Genomic DNA, 21,391 nt, shown 5'->3' with positions numbered 1-21,391 from the left:
GCGTATACTTCGTAATGAGTATTTGGCGAAAGTCCGATGTGAGTGTGATAGGGAACAGGCATGCATGATCAGAAATCTGGTGACTGTCAATGTGACAAGGTGCGTGTGGGAAGTGTAGTCCAGGGCGGCCACGTGTGTAGGCCGCGGTGTGTTCTAGGAAATGAAGTTCTTTGACTGAGTTGGCCTGACAGTTACTTAGTTAGCTAGTTAGTTAGTTAGCTAGATAGCTAGTGAGTTTTGACTGTTTTGACAATTGACCCTTGTAATTCTTTTTGTAAATGATGAACACACACTGCCAGTCAAAGGCTTTTAAACAAATGGAGGTTTTTTGTTATTTCAGTGTAATCGCTATAGGAAATGAAATAAGAAACACGTTAAACGTGTTCCAGCAAATCTTTCTGTTGAAGAAGTTATTCATTGTGCTTTATTAAAGGCAAATGCATTTGTGTGGTGAAACAGTTACTTTAAGACTATAAGATAGTCAATACTATCAACTTTAAGACATATACTGTATATGTTGTGTGCTAAAAGTGCCTAATTAGAGAACTCCAGTTCAGCCTTTTCCAGTTAGATTTTATTTCCAGTAATACAAAAAGTCACAAACAGTCACAAAGTCAATTAACATTTGACTGACAGTGTAATTATAATATTATAATTATAGAACATTATAAATAATTTAACTTTTCCTCTCCCCAGTGTTTGGTTCTTATCGGCGACCTGACCTGGTCCCAGTCACAACCCCCTATGGCGAGCCTTCTTCAGTGGCCACTACTATGTACGTCAGCGACAGATACCTGCCTGCCAGGTCAAACTATCGGTAATGCCCTATAAACATACACCCACTTATATACACACACACTGCGCAAGCGTGCATATCACCGAAATACCTTGAGCCACCACACACCTGCCAGGTTCCCACCCTCGTTCCACTCCTTCCACATCAGTCAGCTCTGGCCTGTCTCCAAGAGGCCTATATTTAACCTGTGATGGAGATAGTAAGCCATATTGTTGGACTACAAACGTCTAATCCCCATGATGTTCTCTGTTCACTGTGTCTCATCCGTAGAACTCGGTACACACACCATGTTTTGCTCTTCTTCTTTTTCTTTTTTTTTTTTTAAATTGTTCGCAGTGCACCTGTTTACCAGGGAATTTGGTATCAAAACACCACCTGAATATTTCATTAGCAACTTAAGAGACCTAACAATAGTGTGAAAGAGAATGTTACAAAAGATGGCATTTAGCACTAAGGCAACTAATGCTGCGCATGTATGGCAGCTGCGGTAAACAGGTACACTTCCTTTGTCACCTGTCACCTTGTCCACTAACACAATACAATGAAGAGATTATGTTGTGTGGGTGGACAAGGCGACAGTCTGGACCATAATAACACGGTGTCGAGCTGAATGTGTGTCCATTCAGAGGTGGAGGTGAATACAAGGTGACTTCACTGTTCAAACAGCACATGTTCCAGCATAACTTGGAAAAATAAACATAAATCAAGAGCTATTATGCCACGGCAGTCAGTAGCAGCTCTGTAAATATATGCACATTAGTGCATTCAGATTTATACTAAAGCATCAGATTTACTGATGCTTTAGTATATATTTATGATGGATTTTACATACAAACATCCAAACTTTAATTCTGACGTACTTTGTAACATACTGGAAAGTTGAGAGTGAGATTAATACACTGCCAGTCAAAAGACTTTCCTGGGTTTTATGTAAGGAATGAAGCACAACTTAATCATCATCATCATGGCGGTGTGATGCAGCCCAATGAAAAGCTTTTTGTCACCACACCGAAGTTAATTGTTTTCAATTCAATTCAATTTTATTTGTATAGCACTTTTAACAATGGACATTATCTCAAAGCAGCTTTACAGAAATATTTAAACACAGGATACAGATTTTAAATGTGTGAATTTATCCCTATTGAGCGAGACGGTGGCGAGGAAAAAATGAGATGATATGAGGTAGAAACTTTGAGAGGAACCAGACTCAGAAGGGAACCCGTCCTCATCTGGGTAACAACGGATAGTGTGAAAGTAAAAGAAAGTTCCTTATGGTTTTAACATGAAGTCTGTTTGTTGAACTAGTCCACTGTTCACTAAAGGAGACCTGAGTGCAAAACTGCATGTGGTAAATGCAGTCCAAGCGGTATCATACTAAGCAATCTCCATGTTGTAGCCTCCAGTTGTTGAGAGGTCCATCCAGAGGTAGGGCATCAGGATGGGTCAGGCAGGTCCGGAGAGCAGAAAGGGTCAGGATCACTGGCATCTCCATAAAATCATGTGTGGCTCGACAGAAGGAGAGAGGGAGAGGGAGGTAAAGAGAGGGAGAGATTATTAGAGAGATTATTACGTACGCTTACCATCCCGTGATGGATAAGACTGTGTACTTTGCGTAAAAGAAAGTATATTCTATTCATGGTAAGCTTGAGTAAACAAATATGTTTCCAAATTCAGTTGTTTTCCAATAACAGCAGTGTATTATTCCTCTTATACCACCACAGTTTGCCAACAATGAACATTTTTCATTGTGTTGGAGAATGTCCATGAAACAAGTTTATTCCTGTTATCAGTTACGTTATAACAGCTGGATACAGTCCCCAAACAGTTCCCTCATCAGCCTCTCTCTCTCTCTCTCAAAGTTAATGACAAAACAATACAGCTTGTCATGACAGCGAGAAACCAAAAAGTGTAGTCCTTTGTCCTGAAGACTTTCCTGTGTTGGAAAACTTTTTGGCTGACAACGGAGACTCCTTACAAAATTGTTAAATAAACAACTTACATAAAGTGTCACAATATCAACAATTATACTGTTATGCTGCTGGAAATTAATCAACAGGTTCTGACCAAATACATCATCCATCTTCTGTACCACTTATCCTAGATGAGCCTGGATGGGCCAGCCCATCGCAGGGCACAATCGCACACGCATTCACTCACTACAGACAATTTGGAAATGCCAATCAGCCTACAATGCATGTCTTTGGACTGGGGAGGAAACTGGAGTACCTGGAGGAAACCCCTGGAGCACGGGGAGAACATTCAAACTCTGCACACTGGGCAGATTTGAACCCACAACCCCAGAGGTGTGAGGCAAACTTGCTAAGTCGCCATGACCCTCTCTGACCAGATCAGATTTGAGTATTCAACAGTGCTGTGGTATAATGAACAGTAAATTTTAAGCAAAAGTGGCCAAGTTAGAATTCCACTAAATGCTACTTGAGAAAACACATTCTGAAATCCTTTACCTGAGAATAATTCCACAGAGATTTGATTAATAAGAACAGGCTAATTAAGAATAAATGTCATGTTTACTGAATAGATATTTTTGAAAACATTGTGGAGTGTGGAGTCTTAACAACTGATCACAATTAATCCATTAATCCAGATCAGCACAATTAACTTCAATTAGGCCATTATGTACAGTACAGCAGGTCAAGTTTGTGATTTCTGGAGGTGTTGGTGTGTAGTTATGCTCTGGCCAACAATAAACTGGGCCAGGACACACCTGGGTTAATGAACAGCCTCGATGACAAATTCTTGCAGTAAAAGTCCAAGAAGTAAATAGGTCACTAGGTGCAGGCAATAAGAAGAATAAGCACATTCCTCAGCTGAAGTAGGTGACAGTCAGGTGACATAAAGGCAGGTGACAAATTTAAGGAAAAAATCAGCACAAAGTGTCTTATTCACTTTGTCATAGAGATGCCACTCCAAACTCTCCCATAGTTGTTAAACTGGATTGAGATCTGATGAGTGTGAAGGTCCCTGCATATGATTAACATCATTTTCATTCTTATTAACCATGGGAGTCATCCTGGAAGAGACCACACCCATCAGGATAGAAATGTTTCATCATAAAGGTGGTCCGAAGAACTTTGCAGTGAATTTGCAGTGATTCTTCACTCTTAGAGGATAAATGGAGCCAACGCAGGCCAGAAAAATAAAATAATGCCCTCTACAATGTAACAGAGCCAGCAAGGGTTTTTTTTTTCTCCTTTAATCTGTCACCACTCTGTATAAGGAAACTAGGAAACAGAAAGTATCAAGTTTCAAGTTTAATTTCACATACACAAATGGACACAGTATATTCATTGTTGTGGAGTGCTTGGTAACAAGTTTCAGAGTTTACAGCTTACAGTCAATATCAGCAACATAGTGTGATATTCGAAGTATTTTTTAAGAATGTTTCTGGGGAGGGCAGAAATATGTGTGATGTCACTCATCAGCCCATTTATATTGTCATTTTGCGTTTGAAATCATGTTACCAGGGGTTATTTTGTTTGTTTTTGAATATGGTTGACATTTATGATCATTCCGGCTGCCTTTTTTGTAATGCTGATTTAAACAAATGAAAATATTCTGCCTGCCCCTATTTCATGCTGGTGTATGTATGTCTCTGATGCAGATATCCCATCAACTCGTACTCTAACTTCAGGCTGGAGGACAGCGCCATCTGTCTGACGTCCGAGCAAAGCACAGTGGACATGGACCGAGACGATGGCTCAGTGCTGGATGTTTATTTTGTAAGTGTAAACACTGAGGTTCAGGCTGTGTTTGGAACATTTTCTGATCCTTTGTTATAGTCATTCATGAACATGTTACACTTCTGAACGAATTAAGATTCGAGATATTACGTTTTACAACTTGGTCATTTAATCACATTAATGTAATCATTCAAAATGGCACATTGTCTTAAATACTCTTTCTTTAACAAATATTTCTTAGGGGTGAGTGTAATTAGAGGCTTGAGCGAATGTTCCATCCATCCGTCCTTCCATTTTCCATACCGCTTATCCTACACCGGGTCACGGGACGGGGTGCCAACCCATCACAGGGCACAATCGCACACACATACACACACCCATTCACACACTACGGACAATTTGGAAATGCCAATCAGCCTACAATGCATGTCTTTGGACTAGGGGAGGAAACCGGAGTATCCAGAGGAAACCCCTGAAGCACGGGGAGAACATGCAAACTCCGAACACACAGAACGGAGGCGGGATTCGAACCCCCGACCCCGGGGTGTGAGGCAAATTAAGCCACTCCTGAGTGAATGTTGTGGGACACTAAACTTTTTCATAACCTATAACGGATGATTCATGGAAAAGGATGTTTCACGCACGAGATGTTCAATGCATTCACAGATTAATGTGCAAATAGTATATTTCTGAAGCAGGGACAGGCAAAGTTGCTGTTTTGTTAGTGGTGTAGAGTTTATTGATTTTATTTTAATAACGTTTTACTTATTGTTAATTTATTCCAATTACTGAATCACCCATATACATCATACTTGTAGCACAAGTACAAAGCTGAAAAAGCAGTATGAATGCAAAAAAAAGATGTCGCCTTTTATCAATTACAAATAAAGCTAAGAAGAACGTTTGTAAATGTAAACGAAACATGTGCAGACCTCAACACTATGAACTAATTTCTCAACCGCTTCCTTTTGTTTTGTTTCCGTATTGCAGTAAGGAGACATGTGATGATCATTATCGTCTTCCTCATCACTTTTCATCACATACTCTGGACGCTACTCGTCCAGGACACACACCAGGATTTCACAGAACTGACTGCTGCTGATGAAAGACTGGACATCTGCCATTATCATGTGGATGATAGGAAAGGAACTGAGATGTTTTAAGCGTGCCATGACGTTACAGCAGGAGCGGTGGTGTTTTATGGCTGCAAAGAGTCTGCAGCCTGGGGCCAAAGTATCTACAGTCATCAAGTAGTGTGTGCGTGACCTATTATGGAAAAAAAACCACGCTTCTCACAGGTCAAAGCTGCTTTGTTTAGATCAGTTTTTGTGTGTTTGCAGCTTTTTAGCTCTTTTGCATCCAGGCGGCACACAAACAGCAGATCATTCACAACTTGATTAATGAAAACTCATCATCGGGTTTTGAAATGCAAACATGTCATACAGAGATGATTGCCTTTGTTTATATAGCTGTGATATCTAGTTGACTAGATTAAAAAGTAGTTCAATTCTGAATGTTTAGTTTTTTTTCAAATACAATACGAAGGACTTTCTCAGTATGTCCGAGAAATGAATGACGTTCTTAACTGAATTTAAAAGACTTCAAATTTGTCCTTTTTTAAATTATAAGACCAAAAATATGACTTACATGTTCATGCCATGGGTGGCGTTTGATAAGTCTAAGTTTAATATCGCTCCCGGATTATACGCAAAGTCAGACATATTTCAGTTTAAACATGTAAACGTGTTTGTGTGCAGTAGATGTTCAGAAATGGAGGACTTTGGATAGCTACAGTGTAGATCCGCAGAGGATATTTTGTGATGGGTGGGGAGTGTTTCATATCTGTGAATCTGTTCCGTTAGGAGATATATTTCATATTGAAGCATCCTGTTACGTGCTTTATATTATTTGACAGCGTGCTTCTGTTTTACACAGACAAATGTTTAACAAGTCCGTATAAAAATAGTCTTTTGAATATCACTATTGCACCTTTGTAGATTATATAATTTATGAAACTGCTTTCAATAAACACTGTATATTGTACAGGTTGGGTCATAATTTTTTTGCTTGCATCACGAATCTGCTTCTGAGTGACATCATCATTAAACCGAGTGTTAAATCCTGCCCTGTTTAACCTGTCGCCATTTAATATTTTTAATGCCCTGTATGGGATTGTAAATAGTAGTTATGAGGGTTAACCAGATGTTAATGTTGATAGGAGACTGATGAAAAATTGAAGAGTATGCCTTATTTGGAGTACCATGATGCAAATTATTTATAAATACTCAATCACAAAGAAAAGGGAACAAAAAAAGTCAATGAATGGATACAGAGCATGAATAGTCTGCTAGCTGATCCATCCTTCCATCCGTTTTCCATACCGTTTATCCTGCACAGGGTCGGAGGGAAGCCTGGAGCCTATCCCAGGGAACGCAGGCCACAAGGCAGGGGACACCCTGGACAGGGTGCCAACCCATTGCAGAGCGCAAACACACACACACACACACCTATTCATACAGTTTGGAAATGCCAATCAGCTTACAATGCATGTCTTTGGACTACCAGAGTACCCAGAGGAAACCCCTGAAGTACAGGGAGATCATGCAAACTCCACGAACACTGAACAGAGGCTAGGTGATCTCCTAGTTAAACTATTTTTTTACAATATAGCAGCTAAAACATGACAAAGGGTACAGGGAAACTAGACAAATATGTTCTGTGTTTTAATATAAGTTGCAGACAGCTTTCAGATCCTGTCTCATGCTACCAAAGCACATCTTACAATGAATCACAAAAAGACCTCACACCTGAAGAGGCAAAATAAGTCAGTCATAAGAAATGCTTGACTAGCTAACGCCAATGAGCACAAAGGCTTATCGACATTAATTCAGCATCCAGATTTTGCCCAGAGTTAGGATTTGTGTTGAAAATGACAGGTTGTGTGTTGTTGTACCCATCACAGGACTGGGATATGCTGCTTCATATTGAACCCAGGTTTTATATCATATAAACAGAACAGACAGACTTTCCAGGAGAGGTGTGACTTACAGTTTGCCATATAGTCTGAGATTCAGGATTTTCCCTTCATTTGAATCAGATCCGAAGTAACTAGTAACTTGCTACTTGAGTAGTCTTCTCATTGGATATTTTATTACTCTTACTCAAGTCATTATTAACATTACTACTTTGCCTGTTACATAAGTAATTAATTTTTTTATAAGTAGTTTTACTTTAGTTTTACTTGAGTAAATTGTTTTGGCTACTCTACCCACTTCTGCCACTGAATCATAACTGACTGACATTGAAATGGTTGACTTTTGGGATCATAAACAAAGCCGTTATACTTTATAAGTGGGACCAGGACCAACCAGAAATTTACAATATCAAATTTGAGAGCACGAGCTACAATCACTTACTACAATCGGTAAATAAAAAGAGAAGCAGAAAATAATGTCTAAAAACCAGACACCTAGCTCACAGATAGGGGGCGCACTAGTGAACCCACTGCTTCAAAGGCACATAGAAGTAAATATCCCCATAGACATGCATTGATTTTTACTGATTTTTATTTATTTATTTTTTTTACATTACCTATTCAGTGAACAACGTCTGTTTTTTTTGTGGGGTTTTTTTTTTTTTTTTGTATTTATTTTTTATTTGATCAAACTTAACATGCAGAATAGCTGAAGCAGTCTACTGTTTATATAACACACAGCTTTTATTTTTATAACACACACACATTTTTATACATGTATACAAATGCACAACCAGCAACGATGAATGTTATGGCACTTAAAATGCAGAATCCTGCAAGTATATGGAAACTATGGAAAATGAGCCTATTATATTTTTATTATTATTATTTTAATACCGCATTATTTCAAATGGCAATTAAACTGGCATTAACTCCAGCAATTTAACTGGAGTTATTCACTACTATGTGCTGAGGGGTAAGAATGCCGTAGACAGCTGTGTGTCAGCATGAGTCTCTCCAAAATGAGAACTCTGAAAGTCAGTAGTAAGGATTAAACTGAATGTCATTTTTCAGTTAAACTGAGCTGAAAAATATTGGAGTTTTTTTTACCAATGTGTGCTTGACAAAAGTGTGGTGATTATGGGGAATGTTTTCATGACAAAGATAAAAGGGATAAACACTGCTGATTTGTTGAATTTGAGACATGAAGACCATGTCTCTTGTGCTTTATTACTGCATCTATAGTAGCTTTTGTTGACAATAATTTTTCTTGCATTTTCTCTCATTAGGTCCGTTTGCCTTAAGCTTTGAGCTCTATTTGGCAAACTTGGATCAAAATGCAATTCCAAACATTGTTGAGGATATTTTCTTTTGAAGATGCTGATTAATTTTAGTTCTAAACTAAATTACAATGACTAGAGAATGTAAAGACACTTCTGATCGACTCTGATTGATTGTATCAAATGTATTTGTCCCTGTCTGTAAAGCTGGTTCTTGTAAATATGTAATAATCTATATTTTACATAATTAAACTTCCATCAAGCAATGACATTTTGAAATAACTGCTACTGTAGGACGTATGATGGGGTTTGAGAGGGAGAAAAAATTCCAGGAAAAAAGTATTGTATCATAACAATACTGGATAAACTCTAAATCTTATGCAAAACTGGATCAACATGGTGAAGTATTGTTTCAGCAGCAGCACACAAATAAACTGCGAGTATGATAGAAAAGGAGAATGTTTCAGTATTTGGCAGTGTTGCTCCTCTTCAAACTTCTAACAAATACAATCAGCTGATCAGATAGCTGAGAAATAAACTGGTGGCAATCTTTTTTGGGGAGCCCAGTGACACTGGCTTCAACAAATTTAGATATAATTCATGGTGTGTAAACATATCTGTTGCAATTGACAAGATCATCAGGATTGTTCCAGAACGTTGTGGACTGCACTCAAGGTATCAGGACCTTTCCCCACTTGGAAGCCTTCCTTCATTTTAGATCTCACAGGTTATAGAAACTACGAGACTGTCCCAGCTGTCAGGGGCTGCCCCCCACCCTTTCCACCCCTGCTACTGAAGGGGTAGTAGCATGTGCTCCTGATTGCTCAGCTGTCACACCTACACCCTAAATAGACTATATCTGGGACCGTCCATTTCTTACTCAATGGGGGTGGACTGGTATCCATGTTTCCCTTTCCAAATACTGATTATGACAATATCATGATTACTTTGTGCTCTAATTCATTAAGTACTCGAGGAGAAATACAAGCAGTGCTCAGCTTTCAAAGCTGATGTTTCTCAACAAGTGGGTTGAATGGCGTTTGTTGAGGTCTCCCCCATTGAGGAGGTGGTTTAGGCCTGGGTCACAGTTGTGTATCATGTCACATAGAGATAAATATAAATGCCACTTGGAGGTCTGTTGCTCTAAGAGTAAAAACACCTACAGAGTACTGCAAACAAGCACATGGTCAGCCATTGCTGAGTTGACTTTGACTACAGGAAACTACTGCTACCAAATACGTAACGGTATGTGGCTAAACTATTGTTTTTTGCAGATTGGTTTGTTTTTATTTGTTCTATCTGTAGAGATGGGATGGAGAATAGGCTGGAAGGCTTATCTTTAGGACAATAGGCATTGCTGTGTGTGCTGTAAGCTCGTGTGATAGTAAAGCCTCCCAGGAGGCCAAAGTTTTGCCCAAATATGGTGTGAGGGTAGGGCATTTAAAGTTTCAGATAACGGGGTATCTAGCCATTTGCTAAAAAGATTCAAGAAACAGAAGCAAAAGGTAAGTAGTGTAACTGGAACATAGCATATTTTGTGTGATTTATTTATATATTTTAGTATTATTTCTTTCTTAAGAACGCAAGGTCTTCACATTTACATTGTTATTGTTTGTATTTCAAGGTTAAAAATTAGCCAGATAGATCAAGCTAAATGTCTTTTTTATGGAATGTTCCTGGATTTACTCAGTCATTTTTACATACCAACAATACTGAATTCATTTTTTACTCACTTTGACTCTTTCTAGTATTTATGGGATTTATTATACCATAGAAACCGTCTGTTTGTGATATGAACCTGTCTTAATGCATTCAGATGGGAGAGATGGGAGACCCAGTTCAGCTGAAAGAGGAAGGCAACAAGCACTTCCAAGCAGGAGAGACTGACAAAGCCATTGAGTGCTACACAAAAGCCATCAAGGTCTGCAAGGACAAAAACGCACAGGCTGTCATCTACAGAAACAGATCTGCCTGTTTTCTAAAGAAGGTATTTGACAAAATTCTAATGATAACTTTTAAATAGAGTCATGTTTTAGATATCTAAACTTGTCTTTCGCATCTTAGGAAAATTATACCAATGCTGCTTCAGATGCCTCCAAAGGTAATAGCCTAGTCCTAAATTTAGCTATACACCAAGCATGTTTTAAATATATATATATAATTTGTGTTAATATGCTAAAATCCTTACCTTGTTTCTCTTCATTCTATATTGTTTTGTTGCTGCAGCCATAGATGTAGATGCCTCTGACATCAAAGCTCTCTACAGAAGATGTCAAGCATTTGAGAAACTGGGGAAACTGGACATGGCCTTTAAGGATGTCCAAAGATGTGCAACACTGGAACCTAAAAACAAGACTTTTCTGGAGACTCTCAGGAGACTCGGAGCTGAGATCCAACAAAAGGTTAGACTTCCCTACTTACTGTAGACTAGTAGACTAGTCATTTTTAGCAAACATCATAAATTCGAATATGCACATATTACATCATAAAAATATTGTTCTGTATGCATTTAACAAACCAAGCAGTCAGCATAGGAAACTTCTTATGAGGTGGCTAAGGTTTCTTGAAGGTGGTCAGAGTGTTTACTGGAATGACATATTAAGAATCTGTTTGTTTTTTTTAATGGTATGATGACATAATTTCTTCCACAGCTGAAGACCACCTTCTCCACAGACTCCAGAGTGCAGAATATGTTTGACATCTTGCTAAGTGATGAAGCAGATAAAGATACGAAAGAAAAGGTGGGAAAACATTTTTCTTGGACCTTCATGGTTGATAATATTGATGTGAAATTGTTCCTTTGAATTGTAACTCCTTATGTTTGGTAAATTTCAGGCGGCTAACAACCTAATTGTCCTGGCTCGAGAAGATGCCGGCTCGGAAAGAATCTTCCAGAACAATGGAGTGGCTCTGCTCATGCAGCTCATTGATACTGGGAATATTGAGATGATCCTGGCTGCCATCCGGACCTTGTCTGGAATGTGTACAGGTCACCGAGCGAGGGTAAGTGACAGCAGGACACACTGGCAGAGTGAAGAACACCGTTTAAGAAGAATATGCTGAAAATACACTTAATATTTAATACTGATATAAGCTTTATGAGAAGAAACACCACATCGTAATTGGCACATCTCTTGTGCCAATTTTTAAGGGCCCATCAGCAGGTCCAGACTTATATCTTCATAATTACCGTATATACCTTTCTCAATAGTTTCCCTGTAGATGCATAATAATGTATAGTACTACTGAATGATAACATTTAAGAATAATTGAAAAATAAGCTAGGACCTTTGGGTTAATCATGTTGTGCTTTTTGTACATACAGGCCACTGCTATCATCCACATGGTAGGAATAGACAAGCTGAGTAGTATTATGGCCATGGACAATGAGGAGGTCGCTCTGGCAACCTGCAACTTATTCCAGGCCGTCTATGACTCCCTGTCTGGGGCAGACAGCAGGGTTTATGGCAAAGAGGAGGCCCTTGTGCTTGGTAAGAGAAATATTTGCTTCTAACTATTTGTTATATATGTTTTAGTCATTTATGGTGACTCTGTTAAGTAATTAAGTAATTATATTTAAGTACTATACTTAATTATCATATTAGTATATTTCTACTTTACCTGAGTATAATGGAAAATTAATAGGTGTAGTTTTAAGTACAATACAGATGAGATAAGATTTCCGGACATATGTCTCTTAAGTATAGTTACTGGAGAACATCTGTAGTAATTATGAACCATGCTGGATAAGAGATGGGAGTGTCAAGAACTGTGTGAACTCAACAATTTAGCTAAAACCCCCAATTCATTGGCAAGTCCTTTTAAATGGCATCATTAAAAATGACTGGCATTACGGATTTGGACAGGACAAGATACGGCGATAAAAAATTTCCTTAGTCCAAGTCCCTATGTAAAACTCACCCAATCAATTTACTCAACTTTCATGAAAAATGCCGTACAGTTTCATTTAAACCTTTAGACATAATGATAATACCTGGAATATTTAGCTTTCTTTTTCATGTATCCAATTCAGTCATTATTTATTAACTATATTTAAAAGATCAAATCAAATTCATAGCTAACCATTTGTAAGCCATGGGCTGGCCATTTTATTTTGCTCTTCAGAAAATAAAGTTACTTTAATAATAATAATAATAATAATAATAATAATAATAATAACACAAAACAGATTGCATGGAAAAAGCAGACAAATTCAATCAAGCAAGGTTCATGGGTTTGCTTTTGTTTCATTTTGTATGAACTCTAAGGAAAGCTACAAACAGTTTCTCACCTGTAGCTATAATTTTCACAGTCATAACTTTACATATACATTAAATCGTGTATTACTACTTCTACATTTAATTCAATAAGCTTGAATTTCTTCACTTAATATAACTACTTTTTATTTTTCATTATCTGTGATTACATTCATATTCTGATTCTTCAAATGTTTCTTGAAATGCCATGTCAAGCTTTTATTTTATTTTTTTAAATGTCTAACCTGAGATAGTATGTGGTGGTTTTCCTGATACTCAGCACTTTTATTGGGTGCAGTATAATCAATAAAATGGGAATTTCCCACTTAACAATTTCTCATTTTTTCCAAAAGACTCAAACAAGGACCTGAAGACTATTCTGCTCAAACTGTTGGACATGATTGTCAATAAGAAGGTGTCAGGACATGGACGAGACCAGGCTCTAAACCTGCTTAGTAGAAACGTGCCCAGAAAGAACAAGAAAGATTCAGATCACTCCAAGTCCTTATTTACAATTGATCATGGTTAGTACTAATTAATAGAGTGATCTGAATAACATGAATAAAAAGCTAATGTCCTGGTCTTAATATGGCTGTGTAAATTCTCCAACCCAGGCCTGAAGAAGATTCTGAAGGTGTGTGGTCAGGTGCCTGAATTGCCCGATCAGTTGCCCATGACTGAGAATACGCAGCTTATTGCCAGCGTGCTTCTTAACAAGCTCTATGATGACTTGCGATGCGATCCCGAGAGGGACAACTACAGAGACATCTGTGATGAATACATCAAGTGAGTTGAATCTAATGTAAAAATGCTGTCATCATATGTGTGAGCTTTTATTCATGTTACTTATCCGAATAAAACTTTGTCCCCTGTCCGCAGGAGCAAATTTGATCCCAACGACATGGACAAAAACATACATGCCATGAACGCTTTATCAGGCTTAATGCAGGGGCCATATGACGTGGGAAACATGCTTGTGGGTCGTCAGGGAGTAATGGAGATGATGGTCGCTCTTTGTGGTTCTGAGCGAGAGGTGGATCAGCTTGTGGCCATAGAAGCTCTCATTCACGCCTCCACCAAAATGAGCAGAGCTTCCTTCATCATCACTAATGGGGTCTCTTTGCTTAAGGACATCTACAAGAAGACCAAAAATGAGAGGATCAAGATCAGAGCACTTGTGGTAAAGCTTCTTTCTGAACTGGTGTTTTAAATGATCTTTAGTCAGATCTGGGCCTCGTACCAATTTATACCACATGCTTGATTTGGATTGGTCAGCAGCTCTGACAATAGTACAGCTGCAAGATTTATATTAATGCCCTCATTCTAATACATTAACTTTGACATAGTAGCGACTTACGCAGGGTCACGTATCGGCGTCACTGTACATAAATGGACTTTTTTAAATGTGTGATATGGTGAAGTTGGTGTCTGCGAGGAGACATTTATTTAGCTTTTTTAGAAGGAGTCCCAAGTGTCAGCTTTTTGTAACACTTTTTATTTTTATGTTGCTATAACATGATAATAGTCATCCCGGCCCACATGACTCCACATGCACAAGTTGCTCCCGATGGCGAGCTAGCGCCTTGCATGGCAGCTCTGCTACCATTGGTGTGTGAGTGTGCGTATGAATGGGTGAATTAGAAGCAGTGTAAAGCGCTTTGTCGTACCATTAAGGTTAAAAAAGGCACTATATAAGTATAGACCATTTACCATGATAAGCTTTGTTTTATTAATAAGCTGCATCTTTTTATAGAAAAATAAAAAGAGAGGCTGGTGAGGGAATGACAGTTTATAGCTGCTAGCTATAATGTAAATGAGAACAGGAACTAAATTGTAAAAGTTAAGCTATAAAGAGATAAAATGTCAGTCATCCAATGTCTTTTCAGTCTTTAATACATTTAAATGGTTAGCGCTGGCATACAAGGGATATGCAAGGAATAAAACACTTCAGGTCATGCTGTCATTGGAAAACTTTGGCGTGGTAACAATAAATTCGCTTCATGTCAGGCCACACTGCACCATACTGTTGTTGATAGTTTTCTCATAATAGCACATCCCAGCACAAGTGTTATTCCTTATAGTCTATTCCTTGATAACTGTACAACAGAACTTTTTTCAGAATTCAACCTGAATTGTAGATTATATAGACACCATTTCTATACAAACACATTCAATTTTCACAAATGATAGCTTATGTAATCACACAATACAATCCATCAGACCAATAAATGCTGCATAAACGTACGCCCACTGTGTTAAATAGTACGATAACTTTCATTTCATTCAATATAATTGTGTATTCTTTCTCTGCAGGGTTTGTGTAAACTGGGCTCAGCTGGAGGTGATGATTATAGCATGAGACAGTTCGCTGAGGGCTCCACTGAAAAACTGGCCAAGCAGTGCAGAAAGTAAGTGCCCTGTTTTCAGAAACTGTCAGTATAGATATTCAGAAATAGACATATCTGTAGCAAATAGAACTCTTATAAAGCATGTTTTGAATCTTAATAATAACTCTATATTATCAAACACTTGATTTCAGATGGCTATGCAATCCCACTCTTGATGTTCGGACAAGAAAATGGGCGATCGAAGGTTTAGCGTACCTGACCAATGATGCTGATGTAAAAGATGACTTTGTTGAGGATGAGCCAGCCATGAGAGCCATGTTTGAGCTCGCCAAGGTAGAAGAAGAGGACTAAAAACTTCTGTGATCATTTCAAGTAGAAGAGATGAGATGACTTATAAGATGACTGATTTGACATTGTATTTTTCTTCACGCATTAGACAGAACTGCGCACAGTTATAGCTCAAAATTCTAATGGTGTAACGATTTGAATTTCTTCTTATAGTCCAAAGATAAAACCATCCTGTATGCCGTCGCCTGTACACTGGTGAACTGCACCAACAGCTATGAGAAGAAAGAGATCATCCCTGAAATGGTGCAGTTGGCCAAATTCTCCAAGCAGCACGTACCTGAGCAGCACCCAAAGGTAATGAACACACAATGCAGGTTTAAAATGACCAAGTAGCTGTGATAATCATGTAAATAGAATCTGATAATGCTGTGTATTTGCATGGTGGCCTGGGAAAAAAACCTTTACCTGGTGAAATGTTGACATTTTCTACTATGTTGTAAAGTAAATTCTGAAAACCACAGACTTTCTTGAACGGAAAAGTTTCTCTTGTGCATGTATCCTAACCACAAATAAAGTGTTATCATTTTAATGTCCGGTGACACCCAAAAGTGAAAAGGGAGCAAATGACATTTTGAGGTTACAGTCCAACTGTGGCACAGAAGCCATCCAGACATTTTGACAGCCAGTATCTGATTACAATCTGAATTGATTAGACTTATGACATAGTTTCACTATGGCAACTTGAAGCTAACAAAGTTTTAAACATCTTTAGGGAGTCTGACTGTTTTCACCACCAAGTTTATTAAACTGGCTTCTTATGCAATGTGCTTTTTCCCAATTTTCCGTCCTTTTTGGCTGTTTGCCTGAATTCAGGGACAGTGATGTCCAACAGGTTTTCCCAGATCACCATGCAGATGTCCTGTTATGTCACTAACAAGCTTTAAGTAGCTTTGTGTGTTATTTGGTTTGAGCAACAGCACACTGAAACATATTATTTTAATCTCAGGACAAGAAGGATTTCATTGAGAGGAGAGTGAAAAGGCTCTTGAAAGCTGGAGTGATATCAGCACTTGCCGTCATGGTCAAAGCAGACAGTTCCATTTTGACTGATCAAACCAAGGAAATGCTTGCAAGGTAAGGATTCAAATTTTGCTTTGCCCATGCAGTTTAAGATGATCTGACATACTCTATGAGAGCACATCCTCCTTAAGGCGACCCAAGTCAACATTTCACTTCTTTTTCCTTTATTAGGGTGTTCCTTGCTTTGGCTGATGATCCAAAAGATCGTGGAACAATTGTTGCCCAAGGTGGTGGAAAGGTAAAAGAAGAAATATCTAACCTTAGGTCTAATGCTGCTTAAGTAAACTTTGTGTTCAAACAAGCTTCTTGACTTTTGGGTTTACTTGGCACAGGCTCTGATTCCTTTGGCCTTAGAGGGAACAGACACTGGGAAAATAAAGGCCTCCCATGCACTGGCTAAGATTGCAGCCACCTCCAACCCTGAGATTGCCTTCCCTGGTGAGAGGGTAAGAACATTTTATACTTTACACTTTTTATTACTATAGCAACATGGAATGACTTGATGGTAAATCAAAACAGGTACCTGGGTTCTAATGACAGGTTTTATCAATATTTTTTCCCTCTTGCTTTCTCTCAGATATATGAAGTTGTGCGACCACTGGTGTCTCTGCTGAACACAGAAAGAGACGGTATTCAGAACTACGAGTCGTTAGTGAGTCTCACTAATTTGGCTGCACTAAACGACAAGCTTCGGTGAGTACTATACATTACATTATACATAACAAATCCTGTTATGTAACCTTTGTTTGAAATAACCATTTCCTCTTTTGTTCTTGTCTCAGAGTGAAAATCCTGAAGGAGAAGGCCCTTCCAGAGATTGAGAACTACATGTTTGAGGAGCACGAGCAAATCAGACAGGCCGCTACAGAGTGCATGTGCAATCTTGTGTGCTGTAAAGAGGTGAGGAAGAAAATTTGGTAGATTCACAGATCACACATCAATCCTATAACTAACCTGCTGTCTAAAGTGCTGGCACTTCAGAAAATAATGAAAAGTGTTTGATCTTGTCTTGACAGGTTCAGGAGCGGTATCTGGAGGATGGTAATGACAAACTGAAGCTCCTCATACTGCTTTGTGGTGAGGATGATGAAAAGCTACAGATTGCAGCAGCTGGTGGATTGGCCATGATCATGGCAGCCGAGAAGAAGCTGTGTGTCAAGATGACCAAAGTGGTATGTACGATGACCCATGTAAACCAGACTTTGGGCTTAGGTGACATAGGTGGCAGTAAAAATACTGCCACCTATGGGGGTCTTTGAAACATAGCCAGAGGGTCCTTGATATAAAAATTTTGCTACTGTGCTGGAAATGACAAAATTATCAAATTTATATTATTTACTGAGTTTCTTAATTATTAGCCTTTTGATTGATCACTTGAATTAAAAGGTTGTATAGTGCTAGTCACTTCTTCTGCAGCCATTATGTGTACTAAGCATTATTTGTGGTCTTTGGATGGTACAATTTAATATGTCCAAACCAGACCTTAACTGCTGAACTGGGCAATTTAGAGCAAAAAAACCCAACAACATACAAACAGGAATGTTACCCATTGTCTAAATGGTGGAAGTCATGAATGCATAAATGACAGTCTTGATGATTCACTGCTCTGTTTCATCTTAATCTTTTCAAATGGCAGACTGAGCAGTGGCTTGAGATCCTCCAGAGGCTGTGCATCCATGACAATCCTCAAATACAGCACCGAGGCATTGTGATCATCTTCAACATGCTGGAAGCTGATGCAGAGTTGGCTAAGAAACTAATGGAGACGGAGATTCTGGAGATCCTTACCTACATCGCCAAGATGGAGGACAATCCCAAGAAACAGGGGGGAATCGATGCAGCACGTGCGTGTCTGTCCAAAGCCATGGATCTTGGACTTATCAAGCCTTTCACACAATAAGACAGGAAGAAAATCGATTCATTGGGATTTGTAATTATTAATAGTAGCAGAGCAGTGGCGTGTATAGGTTTTTAGACATGGGGTGCCAAAGAGGAAGGCAGGGGCACAAGTGCACTAAAGCCAGTTTCACACTATGTGGTTATAGCAGTCTATTAAGTTTATATTATTTGTCACACTTTTGCATCATCCATGCTGTCCCCCTATTGGTAGCTTTTAGACAAACATACTGAATCTGCCAGAACTTTGTACTAGCTATCTTCGGTCACAATGGCACTAAAGACTTCAGATTTTTGTTTGTGGCAGCAAAATTGGGCCAATAATCATACAGTGTAAAGCCGGCTTAAGGGGTGACACCACCAAATAATGTATGCGCCATTGTTATGTTTGCAGAATATCTGATTTCCTCCTTAGTTAGCCACATGTCATTAGTGTAGCGGCTTCATAGGCGCTATGTATTATCCATAAGGTATTTGACTTTCAATACTATAAAAGCTATCCTACTAGATATAAGTCTGCATTCACTGGGTGTGTCTCGATCAGCTCCCTAGCTCCCTAGGTTGTGAATCAGTATATCTTATATCAGTATATACAGTATATCGGCACTGGTAAGGATCCTGGCTCACTACACATTGGGACACTGATACCTCAATTTCCGGCGACATGAGTACATACTTGCATTGTAAAATGTCAACAAAAATGAAAAACTTAAATATATAAATATTTTATATGTTATAAATTTGTTAGCTTTTTTGTTACACAAACTTCTGTCATGTCACGTCTGTCAATATCGTAGATTAGCTATTTAAAAAAACGATAAAAAAAAAATTAAACACTTGAAAATAGTTAGACTCAAACAAACCATATATTGAAATTAAGTTAAAGTGTAGCGCTACAACAATGATAACAAGCTACTTACATTTGTTGACGAAGTTGGCTGCTAGTTTGTTCCCCATTTTTTCGATCTGAAAAACTTCAGAATATTTTTTAGCTTTTAATTTTTGGTATGATGTCATTTCCAGTAAGGGAACAAAGTGGGCATCGATGTTCCCTGGTTTCTGCGGTGCATTATGGGATTTTTTTTACAGAGCAAATGTTCCAGTGCACTGGAAGGATTTTGCGATTGAGACAGCCCTTAAAATGGCCGACTCCCTGATCAGTGCCCTGACTACTGAACTAGGGAGCTGATTGTGACATATTCAGTAATAGGTGGTGCCCATGACGCCGCTCCCCTGTCTCTGAGACTGCTCTACTTTCTGGGAAAGTGGAAGTATTAGGAAGGCTCTGACAGGAAATATTCTGTCAGTAATGCATGAATGTTTAGTGTGTTTTGTGTTCACTGTTTTAATTGCTTTTCATTTGATTTATATTTTTATTTTAAATCACTAAGTTCTATGTATTTTACTTATATGTTTATGTAAAAAAAAATAGAGAGATTTTTGACAAAAAAAGCAACTTGTACATCTTTTTTCACTGCAGTAGTTCAGTTCAGTTCAGTATAGTGCAGTTCAGTACAGTTCAGTTCTATGGAAGTATTTTGCGGACAATTTTCAAAAGCAATTGCAAACTGTATTTGCGATTGTGTTTCCTATTTGTGGACGCCTAAATCATGACATAATGCAAATGAAAATGCAAATCGTATATTACTTTTTGTATTTTTTCGTTTACACAAACGTACAGTGTTAAACCGCAGATGCTTTATTATGGACGTGTACCACCCCAAGGCACTCTAAAATGCGGTCGACTGTGACTGATGGCACTTCCAAATACAATCACGCCCCATAGTATACTCCCACCCCCAACACTGATTGACAGGTTTCTGTGCAAGGCATCGGAAACGCAAACGCAAAGGGATTTGATATTCCGTTTGAATTTTGGCAGGCTCGATACATGAAAAATTATGTGACATAGAAAACGGGATTAATTGCTATTGGTGATTGCAATACGGACTTCGCGTTCCATTTTAAATTTGGCAGACACTGTACGTTCGTGTAAACAAAATTTCAAATGGCTATACACGATTTGCATTTTCATTTACATTATGTCACAATTTATGCGTCCATAAATAGGAAACGCAAATACAGTTGTCTGTAAAATACTTCCATACAGTACAATTCAGTTCGCTTGAGTTCAGTACAGTACAGATCAGTTCAGTTCAGTTCTGTACAATACAGTTCAGGTCAGATCAATACAGTTCAGGTCAATTCAGTTCAGGTCAGTTCAGTACAGTTCACGTCAATTCAGTTCAGTACAGTTCTGTACAGTTCAGGTCAATTCAGTTCAGTACAGTTCAAGTCAATTCAGTTCAGTTCAGTACAGTACGGTTCAGGTCAATTCAGTTCAGGTCAATTCAGTTCAGTAAAATACAGTTCAGTACAGTTCAGCACAGTTCAGGTCAATTCAGTTCAGTACAGTACAGTTCTGTTCAGTACAGTACAGTTCAGGTCAATTCAGTTCAGGTCAATTCAGTTCAGTAAAATACAGTTCAGTACAGTTCAGCACAGTTCAGGTCAATTCAGTTCAGTACAGTACAGTTCTGTTCAGTACAATACAGGTCAGTTCAGTACAGTACAGTTCAATACAGGTCAGTTCAGTACAGTAAAGTTCAGTTCAGCACAGTTCAGTTCATTTTCAAATCAGACTTTATTGAGATTTCAAAACTCAGTACAGACACACAATTTACAATTGCAAATTACTGCATTACACTCCATTACTTACATTATACATATATTAACACTTCTAATTAGTTCACAGCATGTTACACACAGTTC

At 38.4% G+C, this 21,391-nt stretch overlaps 2 protein-coding genes across 3 annotated transcripts in view; both read left to right on the top strand.

The window, feature by feature from the left end:
• Positions 1 to 6,540, top strand: part of pip5k1bb (phosphatidylinositol-4-phosphate 5-kinase, type I, beta b) — a 50,238-nt gene extending 43,698 nt beyond the window's left edge. For both annotated transcript variants that reach the window (XM_053625539.1, XM_053625541.1), the window contains 3 exons: positions 697 to 817; positions 4,419 to 4,536; positions 5,488 to 6,540. In XM_053625539.1, coding sequence (XP_053481514.1) covers positions 697 to 817; positions 4,419 to 4,536; positions 5,488 to 5,490 — 242 coding nt within the window. In that variant the 3' untranslated portion in view covers positions 5,491 to 6,540. The remainder of the gene's footprint in view (positions 1 to 696; positions 818 to 4,418; positions 4,537 to 5,487) is intronic.
• A 3,254-nt stretch (positions 6,541 to 9,794) lies between these two features.
• On the top strand, positions 9,795 to 18,986 carry unc45b (unc-45 myosin chaperone B). Its single transcript, XM_053625518.1, has 20 exons — positions 9,795 to 9,996; positions 10,568 to 10,738; positions 10,816 to 10,852; positions 10,978 to 11,153; positions 11,403 to 11,492; positions 11,587 to 11,754; positions 12,077 to 12,242; positions 13,361 to 13,531; positions 13,622 to 13,793; positions 13,887 to 14,187; positions 15,321 to 15,415; positions 15,547 to 15,688; positions 15,857 to 15,997; positions 16,650 to 16,777; positions 16,895 to 16,961; positions 17,056 to 17,169; positions 17,301 to 17,416; positions 17,506 to 17,623; positions 17,740 to 17,895; positions 18,360 to 18,986. The coding sequence occupies exons 2-20, from the start codon at positions 10,568 to 10,570 to the stop codon at positions 18,621 to 18,623; spliced, it is 2,793 nt and encodes a 930-aa protein (XP_053481493.1). The 5' UTR covers positions 9,795 to 9,996; the 3' UTR covers positions 18,624 to 18,986.
• Positions 18,987 to 21,391: the final 2,405 nt, after the last annotated feature.

Source organism: Ictalurus furcatus, chromosome 5, assembly GCF_023375685.1.
Source record: "Ictalurus furcatus strain D&B chromosome 5, Billie_1.0, whole genome shotgun sequence".
NCBI lineage: Eukaryota > Metazoa > Chordata > Actinopteri > Siluriformes > Ictaluridae > Ictalurus > Ictalurus furcatus.
Note: the sequence above shows the minus strand (reverse complement) of the source record. Positions and strands in the feature narration are given on the sequence as shown.